The 15,714-nt window shown below is 43.8% G+C and overlaps 2 protein-coding genes across 2 annotated transcripts; both read left to right on the top strand.

The window, feature by feature from the left end:
• The first annotated feature begins 11,138 nt into the window (after positions 1-11,138).
• On the top strand, positions 11,139-12,479 carry LOC147448619 (pentatricopeptide repeat-containing protein At4g18520, chloroplastic-like). Its single transcript, XM_086521183.1, has one exon. The coding sequence runs from the start codon at positions 11,219-11,221 to the stop codon at positions 12,338-12,340; it is 1,122 nt and encodes a 373-aa protein (XP_086377309.1). The 5' UTR covers positions 11,139-11,218; the 3' UTR covers positions 12,341-12,479.
• A 317-nt stretch (positions 12,480-12,796) lies between these two features.
• LOC147448618 (putative pentatricopeptide repeat-containing protein At1g68930) lies at positions 12,797-14,476 on the top strand. Its single transcript, XM_086521184.1, has one exon. The coding sequence runs from the start codon at positions 12,983-12,985 to the stop codon at positions 13,856-13,858; it is 876 nt and encodes a 291-aa protein (XP_086377310.1). The 5' UTR covers positions 12,797-12,982; the 3' UTR covers positions 13,859-14,476.
• The last annotated feature ends 1,238 nt before the right edge of the window (positions 14,477-15,714 follow it).

Below are 15,714 nucleotides of genomic sequence, written 5' to 3'. Positions count from 1 at the left end.
GTGGGAGCTTTGGATGTGTACACTTGGCCGATGGTTCTGCGTCTGACATAGAGGATGCAAGAGATGTTTGTTTGTCTTTGCCCAGTGGTGCGTCTACACGCTACGACATGTGCACTACGTTCCTCAGCTGAGACAGAGCTTGATCTTAGTAAGAAAGCTAACAGACTTTGGTTGTCAGATACTGCTTAGAGATCAATCTTTCCAAATGCATTGTGGTTCATTAGTGGTTGCTAGAGGAGCCCGTAGCGCCTAGTATATCATATGCATGTGTCTGAGGTTCGAGATGGCATCATCTCAGTTTTGTTGTTGGCATTCTTTGAGCGAGAGATGAGACATGTCTCTTTCTGTTATCAAATAGGACGTAGATAAATAGGTATTTGAGTTGCCTACTTAATGGAGAGAGACAAATCTTCACACATGAGAGATTATAGAGTAGAGAGAGAGAGAGAGAGAGAGAGAGAGCACACAATATACGTGATTTACCCAATGTGGGCTACATCCATGCAAAAGCAGCCACTCAATGGCTTTAGTACTTCAAACAAGAAGTAGGTTACAAAGGGATTATACCCTTAATAGAGCTCCCACCTTGCTTCACTCTCCCCACCTCACACCCACCTTGTTGCATCAACTTCACACTCCACTGTAGAAATGGCCTCCTTTTATAGGCCAAAAGGGCTACCCTCTCTCATGAGAAGCAACCGTGTTTAGCCGCCCTTATGTACACAAGTCCAAATGGACTCTCCAATCCACCCATGTGTGGCCGCCCTTGAGAAGACAAGTCCTCCTTTGAAATCGGCCACCGGCCATTGACTTTCGATCACCGGCCACCGGCCATTGACTACCGGCATTGGCCAACCGGCCAAACGATCGGCCATTTTCCGACCACTTTCCAGCCATAATATTTTGACGAAAAGGAATATTCGGTGGTTTTCGGCAAGTAATTTTTCCTCACGCACGATGGCTTCTCCTCATAACGGGGGCCTTACAAATGTGCATTTTTAATACAAAAAATTACAAGGGGTAAATCAGGCTCCATACTTAACAATCTCCCACTTGGAGATTGATCTCCAAACCAAACCTGTTGACTGCTTTTCATCCTAGCTTCTTATCCTTGAATGCCGATTGATGATGAGCAGAAGCTCAACTTCTCCTTGTTGACCACCTTTGTAAACAAGTCTGCAGGTTTTTCACTTGTATGCACCTTTCCTAGCTTTAGTTGTCCCTTCTTCCAAAAGTGTACATATGAAGTGATATCTCACCTCAATGTGCTTTGTCGTTGAATGAAAGGCTAAGTTCTTTGGAAGATGGATAGCGCTTTGGCTATCACTATATAAGACATCATTGTCAAGCTCTTCTAAGAATCTGCGAAGCCACAGAATTTCTTTGCTTGCCTCTATCATTGCTACATACTCTGCTTCCGTGGTAGAAAGTGAAACCACTTTCTGCAGCTTTGAAGCCCAGCTTACTAATGTGCCTCCAACCGTGAATACATAGCTAGTAGTTCTCCTTCAAGTATCCTTGTCACCTGCCATATCTGCATCAGCATACCCTTGAAGAAAAATATCAGTTCCTCCAAAATAGAAAGCATTTGTTGTTGTCCCTTTCAAATACCTAAGTATCCAGTTCACAGCTTACTAGTGCTCTTTACATGGGTTGTCCATGAACCTACTTACAACCCCCACAACATGTGCAATGTCTGGCCTTGTCCAGACCATAGCATACATAAGAGACCCTACCACTGCAACATATGGAACTTTAGACATATAGGCTATCTCCTCTTGTGTCTTTAGGCACGTATCCTTGGTTAGTTTAAAGTGACCAACCAAAGGTGTGGAAACCATTTTTGCATTTTGCATTGCAAACCTTTCATGTTCGACTTACTAGTGTCAAGGCGGCCTAACCTAGTAGCTGCAGTGGGAGCATTTGCAGAGGGGGTTGTTAGTCGTGCGATGACTGACACTAGCATGATGCATAGTGGAGCTTTGTAGACAATACATAATAGTCTACGATATTAATATGTAGGCTCTAGCGTGGGTACACACGCTCGCCTACCACCAGAGCTAATACGACTGTGTGTATATTGACAAAGTGAGCCAATGGACATAGGTTGAGACGGTCTCTCACCTAGTTTATTGTACACACTAGTAGTTTAGTTAGTAGGTCTCACTTATCGGCGCATCACTTTTAAGTGGGAGTTTGTTAGGGTAAAGGCAATGTGCCTTTACTCGGGGCCGAAGGTCCAGTGTGAAGGAGTACGAGCGGAAGTGCGACGCGAGAGAGAGTACGAGAAGAAGAGCACGACGATATGGTGAACTCGCTCTACTGTAATGTGTAGAGCATAGTGAGTTCTTATTAGGTTTTTACAAAAGAATATGTGTACATACCTGGGCGACCACATTCGGCTTTATACCCCCAACAACCTCCCACTTAAAGTCCAATGTGGTACTTTAAGTGTGAGAGAAACTACTATACAAGCTAATATACAAGAGATGTAGAGAAGTGATGTACTACCCTACACCTAACTGCTTGCGAAAATGCGCAAAGCTCTCTGAGGGAAGTCCTTTTGTAAGTAGATCAGCAGGATTTTCTGTGGTGTGAACTTTGACAAGCTGAAGTTGCTTATCCTCGAGCATTTCCCTGATGAAATGATACTTCACATCCACATGCTTTGTCTTTGAGTGATAAACTGGATTGCGAGCCAATTGTATAGCACTTTGACTATCACAATATAACACAGGCATCTCTTCTTTGATCCCAAATCTGTTACTAGTCGATTAAGCCAAATTGATTCTTTGCATGCCTCTGATGCTGCAACATATTCAGCCTCTGTAGTAGACTGATTAACACAATCTTGTAATCTAGAACTCCATGATACTGCTCCACCAGCCAATGTAAAGACATACCCTGACGTAGACCTTCGGTTGTCTAAGTCACCTGCATAATCTGAGTCTGTAAAACCCTTTACACTTAGCTCTTGACTCCCATAGCATATACGCATACTCTTTGTAGCTTTCAGGTATCTCAATATTCCTTTCACTGCCTCCCAATGTTTCTTGCCTGGGTTTGACATGTATCGACTTACTACTCCCACTGCAAATGCAATGTCTGGGCGAGTAGCGCGCAATCATTGCATACATCAAACTACCCACTGCAGACGCATATGGAATCTTATCCATTTCAGTCTGTTCTTCCTCATACATAGGACAATCTTGTTTGCTAAGTTTTACATATGGTGGCAATGGAACACTCAATACCTTTCCCTTCTCCATATTGAAACGTTGCAAAACCTTGTCAATATACTCTGTTTGAGATAACCAAATCAACTTCTTTGATCTGTCTCTCTCAATGCGCATACCAAGTATATGACTTGCCTCACCCATGTCTTTCATGTCAAACGATTTTGCCATCTTTGACTTCAAAGCTGAAATTTCTTCCAAGTGCTTGCCAGCAATCAACATGTCATCCACATACAAAATAAGGATCAGCCAACTACCATCCTTAGCCTTCTTTGTATATAGACAGTGATCGAACTCACTACGTTTGTAGCCTTGAGAAAGCATAAACTTGTGGAATTTATGGTACCATGCCTTCGGTGATTGTTTTAAGCCATAAAGACTCTTTAACAACTGGCATGCCCAATCTTCCTTGCCTTTCTCAACAAACCCTTCTGGCTGCTGCATGTAAATTTCCACATCTAAATCACCATGCAAGAACGCTGTCTTGACATCCATTTGGTGCAACACCAAATCTAATATGGAAACCAATGCAAGAAAGCATCTCAATGTAGTCATCTTGACCACCGGAGAGAAGACTTCATCAAAGTCAATGCCTTGTTCTTGCTTAAAGCCCTTGGCAACAAGCCTTGCTTTGTACTTTGGCTGACTATCATGAGCGGTGATCTTATACCTGTAAACCCATTTACAAGGTAGAGCCTTTTTGCCCTGTGGTAATTTAACTAGCTTCCATGTCTTGTTTTTATGCAGAGTTGTCATCTCTAACTTCATGGCCAATTGCCAATTCCCGGAGTCCTTCATTTGCACTGCTTCCTTGTAACATGAAGGCTCATTGCAATCAGTCAACATGACATAGTTCATAGATGGAACAAACCTATCAGGAGGTCGCGTGACACGTCCAGATTTACGCACAATAGGTGGCTCAGGCTCAGCCACAACTGTGGTTCCACTCTATCCTGTCTTTGCTCCTCTTGAGCCCTGACATTTTGTCTTGCACGTGCAGGTCCATCTTCTTGGAAGACAACTCTTCTAATCTCCTCAACCCTCTCTGGTTTAGAATGATATTTGGATTCATTAAAGTGAACATCATTGCTACGGACAACCTTTCTGGATTCGGGATCCCAAAGTCTGTACCCCATCTCACCAGAATTACCATAGCCTAGAAAGATGCACTTTCTACTCTTTGGCTCAAGTTTGTTCCTAAATTCCTTTGGAACGTGAGTATATGCCTCACAGCCAAAGACTCTGAGATGCTTGTATGATGGCATTTTGCCTGACCATACCATCTCTGGCACTGAATCCTTCTGCAAAACCTTGCTAGGAGATCTATTTACAAGATGAACAGCTGTTGATACAGCTTCAGCCCAAAACCCATTTGGAAGTTGTGCATTAGACAACATACTTCTGACCTTCTCTTGTATGGTCCTATTCATCCTCTCAGCAACACCATTTTGAGGAGGATTGTAAGGAGCAGTAAGTTCACGTTTTATACCTTTTGACTCACAAAAGTCCTGAAAGGCCTTTGAAACATACTCTCCACCATTGTCAGTGCGTAAGCATTTAAGCTTCTTGCCACTCTGATTCTCCACAAGTGTCACAAATGTTTTGAAAACACTAAACACTTCATCCTTGTGCTTGAGAAAGTAAACCCATACTTTCCTCGAGTAATCATCTATAAATGTCATAAAGTAAGAAGCTCCCCCTAGAGATAGGTTAGGCATAGGTCCACACAAATCACTATGAACAAGTGCCAATTGTGTATCTCTTCTACTGCTTCTATGCTTATGTGGCTGCTGTGTTTGCTTACCATATAGACAATGTTCACAGAATTCAAAATCATTAAATGAAAAGCCACGCAAATAACCAGAACGAGACAAGATTTCCATTCCCTTCTTGGACATATGTCCTAACCGCCTATGCCACAAAGAAACGTTCGGCTGCTCGGTTACATTGATTACATTTTTAGAGACATTTGATACATAAATCATGTAAAGTCCTCCAGACTTTACTCCATGTGCTACTGTCATAGAACCCTTGGATATCTTCCACATGTTCTGTCCAAAAGTGGTGACGTAGCCAGCATCATCAAGTAAACCTGTGCTAATCAAGCTCTTTGTAATTGCGGGAAAATGTCTCACATTCTTCAGCGTGAAAGAAGAGCCATTCTGAAACTTCAATTGAACATCTCCAACACCTAAGATCTCACATGTCTGCCCATTGCCTAGCCGAACATGATCTTTAGTGGTCACATAAGAGGTAAACCACTCCTTGTTTGGAGACACATGAAGTGATGCCCCTGAGTCTATAATCCAGTCACTCAGTGCATTTCCATCAGATGCTGTAAGAAGAGCTGAGTCCATTGTATTCTTCAAGAAGTAGATGTCTCCTGACACTAGACTGTCATCCTCTGCAACAGTGTTTGTCACATTTATTTCTTGAATCTTCACTGAGGACTTGTTCTTCTCACCATGGTCTTCAGCTTTTTTCTGCTTTCCATTCTCTGCAGTCTCTTTTCATGTGACCCTTCTTGCCACAATGGTAGCATTCTATGTCACTCTTGCGTTTAGCACTGCGGGACTTGCTACGAGACTAATTCCTCTTTCCACCTTTGTACTTTTCTTTGGTCCTTCCCCTGACAACTAAGGTTGTTCCTTTGCCTTTGTCCATTGTCTTTCTATTGGTTTCTTCAGTAAGCAGACTTCCTTCTACACCTGCTATGTTCAAACCATCTGGAGGTGCAGAATTACTCAAAGCTGTGCGAAAAGTGTCCCAACTTTCCGGCAATGTGATCAACAGGAACATAGCTCTAACAGGTTCATCAAACTTGACACCTTGAGCTGACAACTGACTATAGATTGTGTTGAATTCATTCAGATGATTGGACATAGGTGTCCCTTCTTTCATCTTCAAGTCAACAAGCTTCTTAAGCCAGTATACCTGTGAAGCTGCACTCTGCTTCTCATAAAGATCACTCAGCTTTAACCATGCTTGATAAGCCGACATCTCGTCTGCTACATTGAAGTAAACGCTTTCTGCCAAAGTCAGCATAATGGTAGAAAGTGCCAATTCATCCATTTCGCTCCATTCATCTTCGTCCATATCTTCTGGTTTTATCCCCTTGAGCTTTATAGGTTTTATCTGCTTCTTTTGTACCAACACGTGCCAAATCTGCTTCTTCCACAATGGGAAATTGGTTCCATCCAGCTTCTTGATATTGTAAAGAGCAGTGTCCTGTGATCCAGCCATAGCTACGCTTCACAGTAGTTTACTTTCTTGGGAAAAATTCGGCAGAGTTTCCCCTGTAAACTGACCTCTGAACCAATATCAACCTATCAAATGAACCAAGAAAGCTTCAGATTCTGCAGAAATTTTGGCAGAGTCTCCTTTGTAAAATGGCTCTGGTGTACTCAAAAACAAACCAAAAAACAACTCAAAAACACTATCTCTCTGACACTCTAAGCTGTGGGTAAACCTGTCCTGCACCTGTACTGTCTCTGACTGTCCTGTAAGCATAGACTGCGACAATGCCTCAACGACAGTAAAGCAAAGATGCAATCCCACCTGTCTAACTCACAGTCAATACATCCTAGCTGCCTATCTAAGGGTGCTCGAGGAATCGCTCCAAGACCTGTATCGCCGAAAGGATCTCAACATTCGAGAATCCCCCAGCTCAATAAAACCTCACTCGACCCTCAACAAAGGCTGCAGTAAATCTGACAGTACATAGACTTCCCACAAAGTCATACATCCGCAAATTTCCCACTGTATGCTGTAACCGCTGCGGCGGTTGTTTGCTGCGTGACTCACAGCCAGCAAACCCTCAACAGACATACATCGTCTCTGACAATACATCCCATGTGGAAGTACCTGCAATGTCGGGATGAAATCTGGAATTTTAAGCAGCAAACACAAGCTACCTGATGAACTAGTGGATGTCGCCTACAGTCTGTGTGTAGGTGCGCCCGTGTCGTATGTGACACGCCTCCAAGAACTGTGAGCCGTCCTTCGATGTGTAGACAGCCACAAATCAACACTCTGGGAGTGTCGATATCCTCAGCACCTGCAGCCGTAGGCCGAAAACCCCAAATTTGCAGAGTCGGATCTGCACTTGTCGAGACCACGTAGTCGAAAATGGCCTGCGCATACCTTTGTCGAAGCCGAACGGTGGCGAGATGACCTCAGAATGAAATTCTGACAACACCGAGGCCTTCGGACTACCCACGAGATTTGGGGTCGTGTCTTCGACTGTCGAATTTCACTCCAATCTGAGTTGGTGACTCTAGCCTCCGGCAGTGCTGCCCCAAGCCTCGATCTAAGCTCTGATACCAGTTGAAGGAGTACGAGCGGAAGTGCGACGCGAGAGAGAGTGCGAGAAGAAGAGCACAACGATATGGTGAACTCGCTCTACTGTAATGTGTAGAGCATAGTGAGTTCTTATTAGGTTTTTACAAAAGAATATGTGTACATACCTGGCGGCCCGCCCACTTACCTAGGCGACCACATTGGGCTTTATACCCCAACACAGTGTCCCCGACCGCCCGCCCACATGTGTACACTTCCTTAATCTTTGTATACATAAGAATAAGGAGCTCCTCACTCACTAGTTCCTGAGGTTTCTCCACCCACACTCTCGTGCTCCTCCCCTTCCCTACACGCACCGCACCGTACATATACGCATCCATGCACACGTGCACTCACACTATGCATCTATTATTGGCTACACAAATCCTGATTGTGCAGGTTGTAAAGACAGTGGGAGATCTACGCTTGGCTACATGTTTATATTTGCAAGAGGAGCCATTTTTTGGAGACCCATTCTCCAAGACTGTTTGTCTTTTCAACTACAGAGGCTGGGTATGTTGCAACATCAGATGCCATCAAGAAAGCTTTAATGTGAGGTTTAAACATTCAGCAAGCTCCAACTTTGTATTGTGATAGTCAAAGTGTCGTTGCTTTGGCAAGAAATTTCATGTTTCATTCCAAATCAAAACACATTGACCACACTATTGGAGCCCCTGGTTAGTCTGTGGCTCCCTTTGCATGGGGAATTGGTAGTGAAAGCTTGGCCGATCCCGAAGTCTCGAGAGCTGCTTGTGTGACGCATGGCGGTTGAAGAGGATGCAGCAAGGAGAGAGAGAAAGAGAGAAGATTGCAGGGTCATGGAGTACGAGTAGTCTAAGGTGATCGAGGGTCAGGTGGGGCGGCTAGGAGCACTCTGAGTCACCTGTGCATGTCGTTCAAGGGCTGCAGAATGTATGAGTGTTGACCGAACGTGGGGCAGAGAGGACATGCACGCGCAGCGTGTGATAGTAACAGGCCGAGAGAGTGTGTGTCAAAAAGGTGGGATGGCTGGATAGACAGAGAGGTTGGTGGGTGCCACAAGTAAACAAGCAGGGGATCGAGGGAGGGAGATATTTTGGCGGCTGAAGAGATAGAGAGAGCTGGTTGGCACCGGTTTAGCGGCAGCGTCTATAGGTGATTACTTCAGTGGATAATGAGAGAGAGAGAGAGAGAGAGAGAGAGAGAGAGAGAGAGAGAGAGAGAGAGAGAGAGAGAGAGAGAGAGAGAGAGAGAGAGAGAGAGAGAGAGAGAGAGAGAGAGAGAGAGAGTGGGGGGGAGGGTGGTCTGTCCAGCACGCGACAGAGGGAGGATGAAGGGGTTGTGTGTGGTGTTGGGTCGTTTTTGGCAAAAGCAGTGCATCCAGGGGAGAACAATCTACCATGCAATGATAGCCTGAAGAGGTTGGTGCCACTAGTGGCTTTACAGCTCCAGTCGTGCATGGCGGGCTGCACAGAGAGAGAGAGAGAGAGAGAGAGAGAGAGAGAGAGAGAGAGAGAGAGAGAGAGAGAGAGAGAGAGAGAGAGAGAGAGAGAGAGTCACGGGTGGCCATTCAAATGGTGGGTTGTTGCCACTATTCCTATTGGGCCCTCGTTAAAATCCTCTGCATGCAAAGGACTGGTGGGCACTGCATGGGTTGGCAGGCATTGCAGAGCGAGTGAGAGTGGGAGAGAGTTTTTTGGACGTTCACTGAAGTGGGAGAGAGAGAGTTTACGAGGGAGAGCAAGGTTAAGAGAGAAAGAGAGAGTAGACGACTAGCTAGTTGACAAAGGCCTGCATGGCGGTTGGTGAGCCGTGGGGATGAGGGGTTGCTGGCTTGAAGCCGATTGTTGTGTGGTCGGTCAACTACTGCACACAACTCTGTGGTCATTTGCCTGCTGCACTGAGCTTTACCCACCCACCATATAAGGCGGATAGACTTGGACGCCAACCAGTAATGGCGACCACGGAAGCCAAGGCTATGTCATCTTCTCTGCATTCATTGCTTCGTGCAACAGCCTCATATTTGGATACAACATCGGCATCTCTGGTGGAGTGACAGCAATGCAAAACTTCTTGTAGAGGTTTTTTTTTTTCTTCTTCTAATTCAATTTCCCTCATGATTGAAATTTCCTAGACCGTGAATGGTTCGGTTTCCTACACCTCTTACTACATCACCTTCTTCCTAAAGATCTATTAGATTGTTAGTCACATAGTATGATCCCTTCTCTATATCTGCAATCGTTAATCTCTTCTCATTGCTTGTATATAATAATTACTACACCTAAATAAATATGCAAGCATACAATCTTCCACGTAGATATGCTCATCTCTCTTATCTATATATCTAAACTACTAGCTAGCTATTTATATAGACATATGCAACTAAATACGCAATTTCCATTCTCTCCCCCATACATAGCTTCATATAGTGAATTATGAACACTAAACAAATTTTCAATCAATCATAAAAATCCACAAACCATCATGAATCCAAGCATACTTGCAAACTAACGAGATTAACAATTACTTGTGCACAATACCAAATGAAGACAATTATGTACAAGAGAAGCATAACTTATCTATGATCGTGGTAATCTCTATAGCTAGGATTGTCGTAAATTGGAGATCGTAGCCATAGCTCTGATACCACTGCTACAAACGGAGGAATGGTGGCCCTGCAAAATACCAAAATAACAGGCTGCAAACCAAAAAACTGACAAATCTTCTTACCTGGCGATTCCCTTAGCACATAAACCACGACGTATGCGAACAGAGAGAGACTGAGAGCGAGACAGAGTAAGCGAGCACGTGTAGATGCACCTCCTAGAGCTGAGTGCTAGCCGGCACGGCGAGAGAGAAGAGGGGAGAGGAGAGAAGAAGTACATAGACACTGGGTGCAATCTCCCCTCGTGCAAGAGTGACCATTTCTCTCTTGCACGTATTTCATTTATAAATTTCTTGAATGGTCAAAGTGAGTAAAAACTGGCCGGCCGGTCATAAATGGCCAAAGCTCATAAAGAGCACTTGAATAATCAAATATAATATCCTTCTGTATAATCCATTATCTGTTAATGCTTTTGCCACCTGTCAGCTGCAATAAATAAATCAATATCAATTCCATAACAAGAATGATTAAGAGCCATGTGCTCCAACTCATAATTTATAGAGAGGAGAGAACAACGTCATCCCAAGAGACCTCCAAGATGAGTCATCCCAAGAGACCCCTCCTAAGTAACACAGGGTATTGAAAGAATCTTGAGCCGTGGGATCGACGCGAGGAAAGTAGGCACGAAACGAGAAACTTTGATTAACCATCTGGATGTGTCTGAGTTTACTTTTTAAGTATGAGTTTACTTTTCAATATTTTGGTTTACTTTATATGTTTTTGTTTTCCACCTTTGGACAACCAAACACTCGCGTGCACGTGGATAGAGCGTTCAAATCGTGCTCGCATCTCAAGGTCAACTTTTTAGCATCATCCGTCGTCTTTGAGATCCCCCCCCCCCCCCCCCCCTCTCTTTTAGATCCCACCGCTTCATTTAAGACCCCTTGTTACTTAGTCATGCTTAAATTTTAACTCTAGGAGCTTTTATTTGCTGATTGTCAACTATACTGTGGAAGTGAGAGCGAGGTGCCAGCGATGGAGGAGCGGAGGGGAATCACAGATGCTTAGCAAGCAGGAAGCTTTCCTGAGCAGCGCCCTCTCATCGTTTACGCAGGCCAATCAGCGCAGCGTCCTCTCTTGGAACTCTCTCCTCGCAGCTTATGGTCGTCATGGAGTGCAGGGACTTTTTGTCCTCCACCTTTTGGACATGCAGCAACAAGGCGTTCTGCCCAACAGAGTCTCTTTTATCCTCACCCTGTCGTCCCTTGTCAGCCATCCATCCCACGCTATTTATGGCAAGCGCATCCATGCTTGCACTCAAACCTGCTCATTTCGCTCTCATGTCATTTTGGGTAGCTCTCTGTTTAACATGTATGGGCGTTGCGGCAGCTTGGAAGCTGCATGGAATGTCTTTAATGACATACCCACGAAAGACATCAGCGCATGGAATGCCATGTTATCATTGTATGCAGATCGTGGCCTCTCTGAAGAAACCATTCACCTTTTCGTGGCATTGCTCAATGAAGGGCCAATGGTTCCAAATAACGTTACCTACATTAATATGCTTGGGGTATGCGCTCTTCAAGCTGGCCTTAGTATGGGCAGACTTGTACATAGTTTTATTGCAGAGAGTATGCTGGAAGCTGATGTTGTGGCGACCACTTCCATATTAAACATGTATGCTAAATGTGGTTCCCCTCAAGATGCTTGGGAAGTTTTCTCTACAATGGAGGTACGCAATGTGATCACATGGAATACCATGATTTCTCATCTTTCTCAGCAAAATCAAAGCGATAGAGCTCTAGAAATTTATCATAAAATCCAAAATGAAGGAGTCCTGCATGATAATACCACTTTGGTCAGTATATTTGCTGGTTGCACCTCTGAAGAAAAGCTTGCTGAAGGTGAGCGGATTCTTGCCTGCATCTTTAGGTCTACTTTGAAGTTGGATGTCTCTGTTGGCAATGCTGTCCTCAACATGTATGGAAAGTGTGGCAGATTAGCAAGGATCTCTGTGATATTGAATGTAATGCAAGGAAAAAATGTATGCACATGGACTACTATAATTACAGCTTACACACAGAGCAATTATTGCGAGTTGGCCCTGGAGTATTATCATTGGATGCTTCAAGCTGGGGTATACCCAAATCAGGTGACTTTCATCAGTGTGCTTGAACTTTGAACAAGGAAAACTAGTACATGCTCAAATTATTGACCATGGATGTGATGGGGAACGTGCCATTCAAAATGGTCTAATATGTATGTATGGCAAGTGTTGCAGTTTGCAAGATGCTCAATACATTTTTTATAAGATGCCAAAACCAGATGTTTTTTCATGGAATTCTATAATTTCAGCAAGCAGTTGCCACGAAGATGGTGTTAATGCATTTGGGCTGTTTACTCAAATTTCAACCAGATCCATTTTACCGAACTTGTTCACATTTGTGAGCATGTGTGATGTGTGCGCAAGTCATTTTGCTATAGATGAAGGCAAACATATTCATGCTATGGTTATTGAATGTTGCGAGGTAGAGGTAATTGTTGGCACAGCTCTATTAACATGTATAGCAAGTTTAGCATGCTACAGGATGCACAAAAGGCTTTCGATATGATTCCTGAACACAATGTCATTTCTTGGACTGCCTTAATAACCGCATATGCTCGGCACAGGCAGGGAAAAGAGGCATTACAATTGTGCAATTGAAAGGAATTAAGCCCAACCACGTCACCTTCACCAGCGTTCTTGCTTCAGTTTCTTCAGCAGAAACTGCATCAGAAGCCCAACAGGTGTGCCACCTCATTTTGAAATCGGGTTTGGGCTCTGATGTCACCTTTGGTAACACTATCATCACCATGTATGGTAAATGTGACAATATCGAGTGTGCGCGTATGGCATTTGACAGAATGGAAGAGAGAGATATTGTCTTTGTGGAATGCTATGGTAGCGGTGTATGCCCATCATTGTAGCCTCCAAGATGTTTATTTGTTTTTTGACCAGATGATTTGGGAAGGAATTACACCCGATGGTGTCACTTTTCTTAGTGTTATTCATGCATGTTCTAGGCAGCTGGCTTTATTCGAGGGCAAGCAACTTCACTGCCGTATGCTTGAGTCAGGTCTTTTGAAAGATTCTAAGGTGGCAACGGCCATGATGAGCTTTTATGGCAAGTGTGGCAGTGTTAACGATGCTTTAATTGTTTTTAATAATATGCATCAAAATGATGTTGTATCTTGGACTGCCGCTATCTTAGCATATGCTCAAAATGGGCAAGCGAAGGAGGCGATGCAAGTTTTCAACCAAATGCAACAAGATGGAGTGACTCCAAATGAAATTACATTTTCCAATGTCATCAATGCCTGTAGTCATGCTGGTTTGTTTCATCATGGTATTGAGTGCTTTACTTCTATGGTGAAGACTTACAACATCTCACCAGAGGTGAATCATTACGTTTCAATTATTGACCTCTCGGGAAGAGCTGGGCAGATTCATCAGGCAGACAATCTGATTGGTGATATGCCCTTCCAGCCCAACACGGTGCCATATCTTTCACTGCTTGGTGCATGCCAAGAACCATTAGATGTTTTGCAAGGAGAGCAAGTGGCAGAGCAAGCCATGGAATTGAATTCCAGCATGACAGGTCCTTATGTTCAAACATTCATGCGACTCTTTGTACTGGAGCGGGATGCTAGCAAGCTTTGAATGAGAACTCGCAGAGTAGTAAGTGTGTTCTCAAATGTATAGGGACTTTGCTGCTGCTAAAGTGCATCTCCCATTGGACCATTGGCTGATTGTTTTTTCCACCCTTATTGTTTCACTAACCCTAAATGGACCTTCTACCCTTTCTTGTGCAACCCCAAATGAAAAGTCTTCTTGAACATAACTAGAAGGAAGAATCAACCAGCTACCTGGCTCACCTATGAACATGTGTGGGATGAACCACCCATTGTAGCCACCATTTGGCAGCATGCTCTAGCTAGGCCAACCATTGAGGACACAGACATGCACCCATAAGACCGAGTGTCCCATACCACCGAAATTGAGGTTACCCAGCGCATCCGTAGCCTCACGGACTGTTGACTTGAATGTCGTCAACGGTGATAGTAGCCACAAGGGAGGCCTTGACCTTCTTTTATAGGTGACCATTGGTCATGTTTCCAATGACATTTATCCGAGCATTGGGCACCCATCTGACCAAGTGTCCTAGATTGGGTGCTCGCTTCGGGAAACGTACCAAAGTAGCAAATCTTTCAAGTTTACTGATAAGTATTGAACATAGGCACCATGCAGAGTGTGACAATCCTTTAGGCTAGCAAGAAATATGCTTATTTTGGACATCTTCCAAACATTCTTCTTGATAGGCACAATTTGTATCAGCTTAGATCTCCAAGGACTTTTGATGTTGGCCAATTGGGTCCTCACTCCTAAGATATGGACATAACATACCTCTCCCTTTTAGGTTCCTTGATGTCCTTCCGATAAAGTGGAAAATATATCTTTCAAAGAGAGAACGCTCCCAAGTAGCAAATCTTCCAAGTTTACCATTCCATTTGATAAGTATTGAACATAGGCACCATGCAGAGTGTGACGATCTTTTAGGCTACTAAGTTCGAACATCTTTCCAAACATTCTTCTTGATAGGCACAATTGTTTTTAAGGGGAGGCATGTGTATTGCGTTCCATACCACTAGTTTGTTTTGTGAGTGTAACAAAACTCACAAGGGGAAGTTTGTTGGGTGTGAGCTTTGTTGGACCCTGTGTGTGTGTGTGTGTGTGTGTGTGTGTGTGTGTGTGTGTGTGTGTGTGAGAGAGAGAGAGAGAGAGAGAGAGAGAGAGAGAGAGAGAGAGAGAGAGAGAGAGAGAGAGAGAGAGAACAACCTCTACCTATGCGGCCACTTATGTGGACCTAGCCATTCGATCTATCCCATGCGGAAACCTATGTGAAAAGTTGTGGACCTAGCTATGATGTGGATGCATGCCTTGGATGCAGTTTGTTTACATACATAACTTTGATGTCCACTCATAGTCTTCTTGGACAACCCCTATGTCCTTTAGACTCAATGTGTGTGCATAAAATGATGAGCATTTAGAAAGGATATAAGGGTTGAGTCGAAAAGATAATGTACTAAAATGGACATATATAATTTTCACATGTAGGCTCGAATTGCAAAATCCTTTTCAATCAAAATGGAGAGAAAAAGAGCTCCTCCAAATTTAAGGGGAGACCGCTTTAAATGTTAGCTATGCTACACTTATGAGTTAGAGTGGGTTTTAAAAAACAAAACGTTGTTCAAGAAGTCAAATTTTTAAAATGAAGTGAGGGGTGTCTAAAATTGATTTTTTAAAATTTTGGTCGTGTTTCTAGACAGACTTTGTCGGGTGTGAGCTTTGTTGCACCCTGTGTGTGTGTGTGTGTGTGTGTGTGTGTGTGTGTGAGAGAGAGAGAGAGAGAGAGAGAGAGAGAACACCCTCTAAATATATGGACATTACGTGGACTAAACCATGTGATCTATCCCATGTGGAAAGTTGTGGACCTAGTCATGTGATCTATCTCATGT

This window comes from Adiantum capillus-veneris, chromosome 10 (assembly GCF_014529385.1).
Source record: "Adiantum capillus-veneris isolate H3 chromosome 10, ASM1452938v2, whole genome shotgun sequence".
NCBI lineage: Eukaryota > Viridiplantae > Streptophyta > Polypodiopsida > Polypodiales > Pteridaceae > Adiantum > Adiantum capillus-veneris.
The sequence above is the reverse complement of the archived record's forward strand: the minus strand, read 5'-3'. Positions and strand labels throughout refer to the sequence as shown.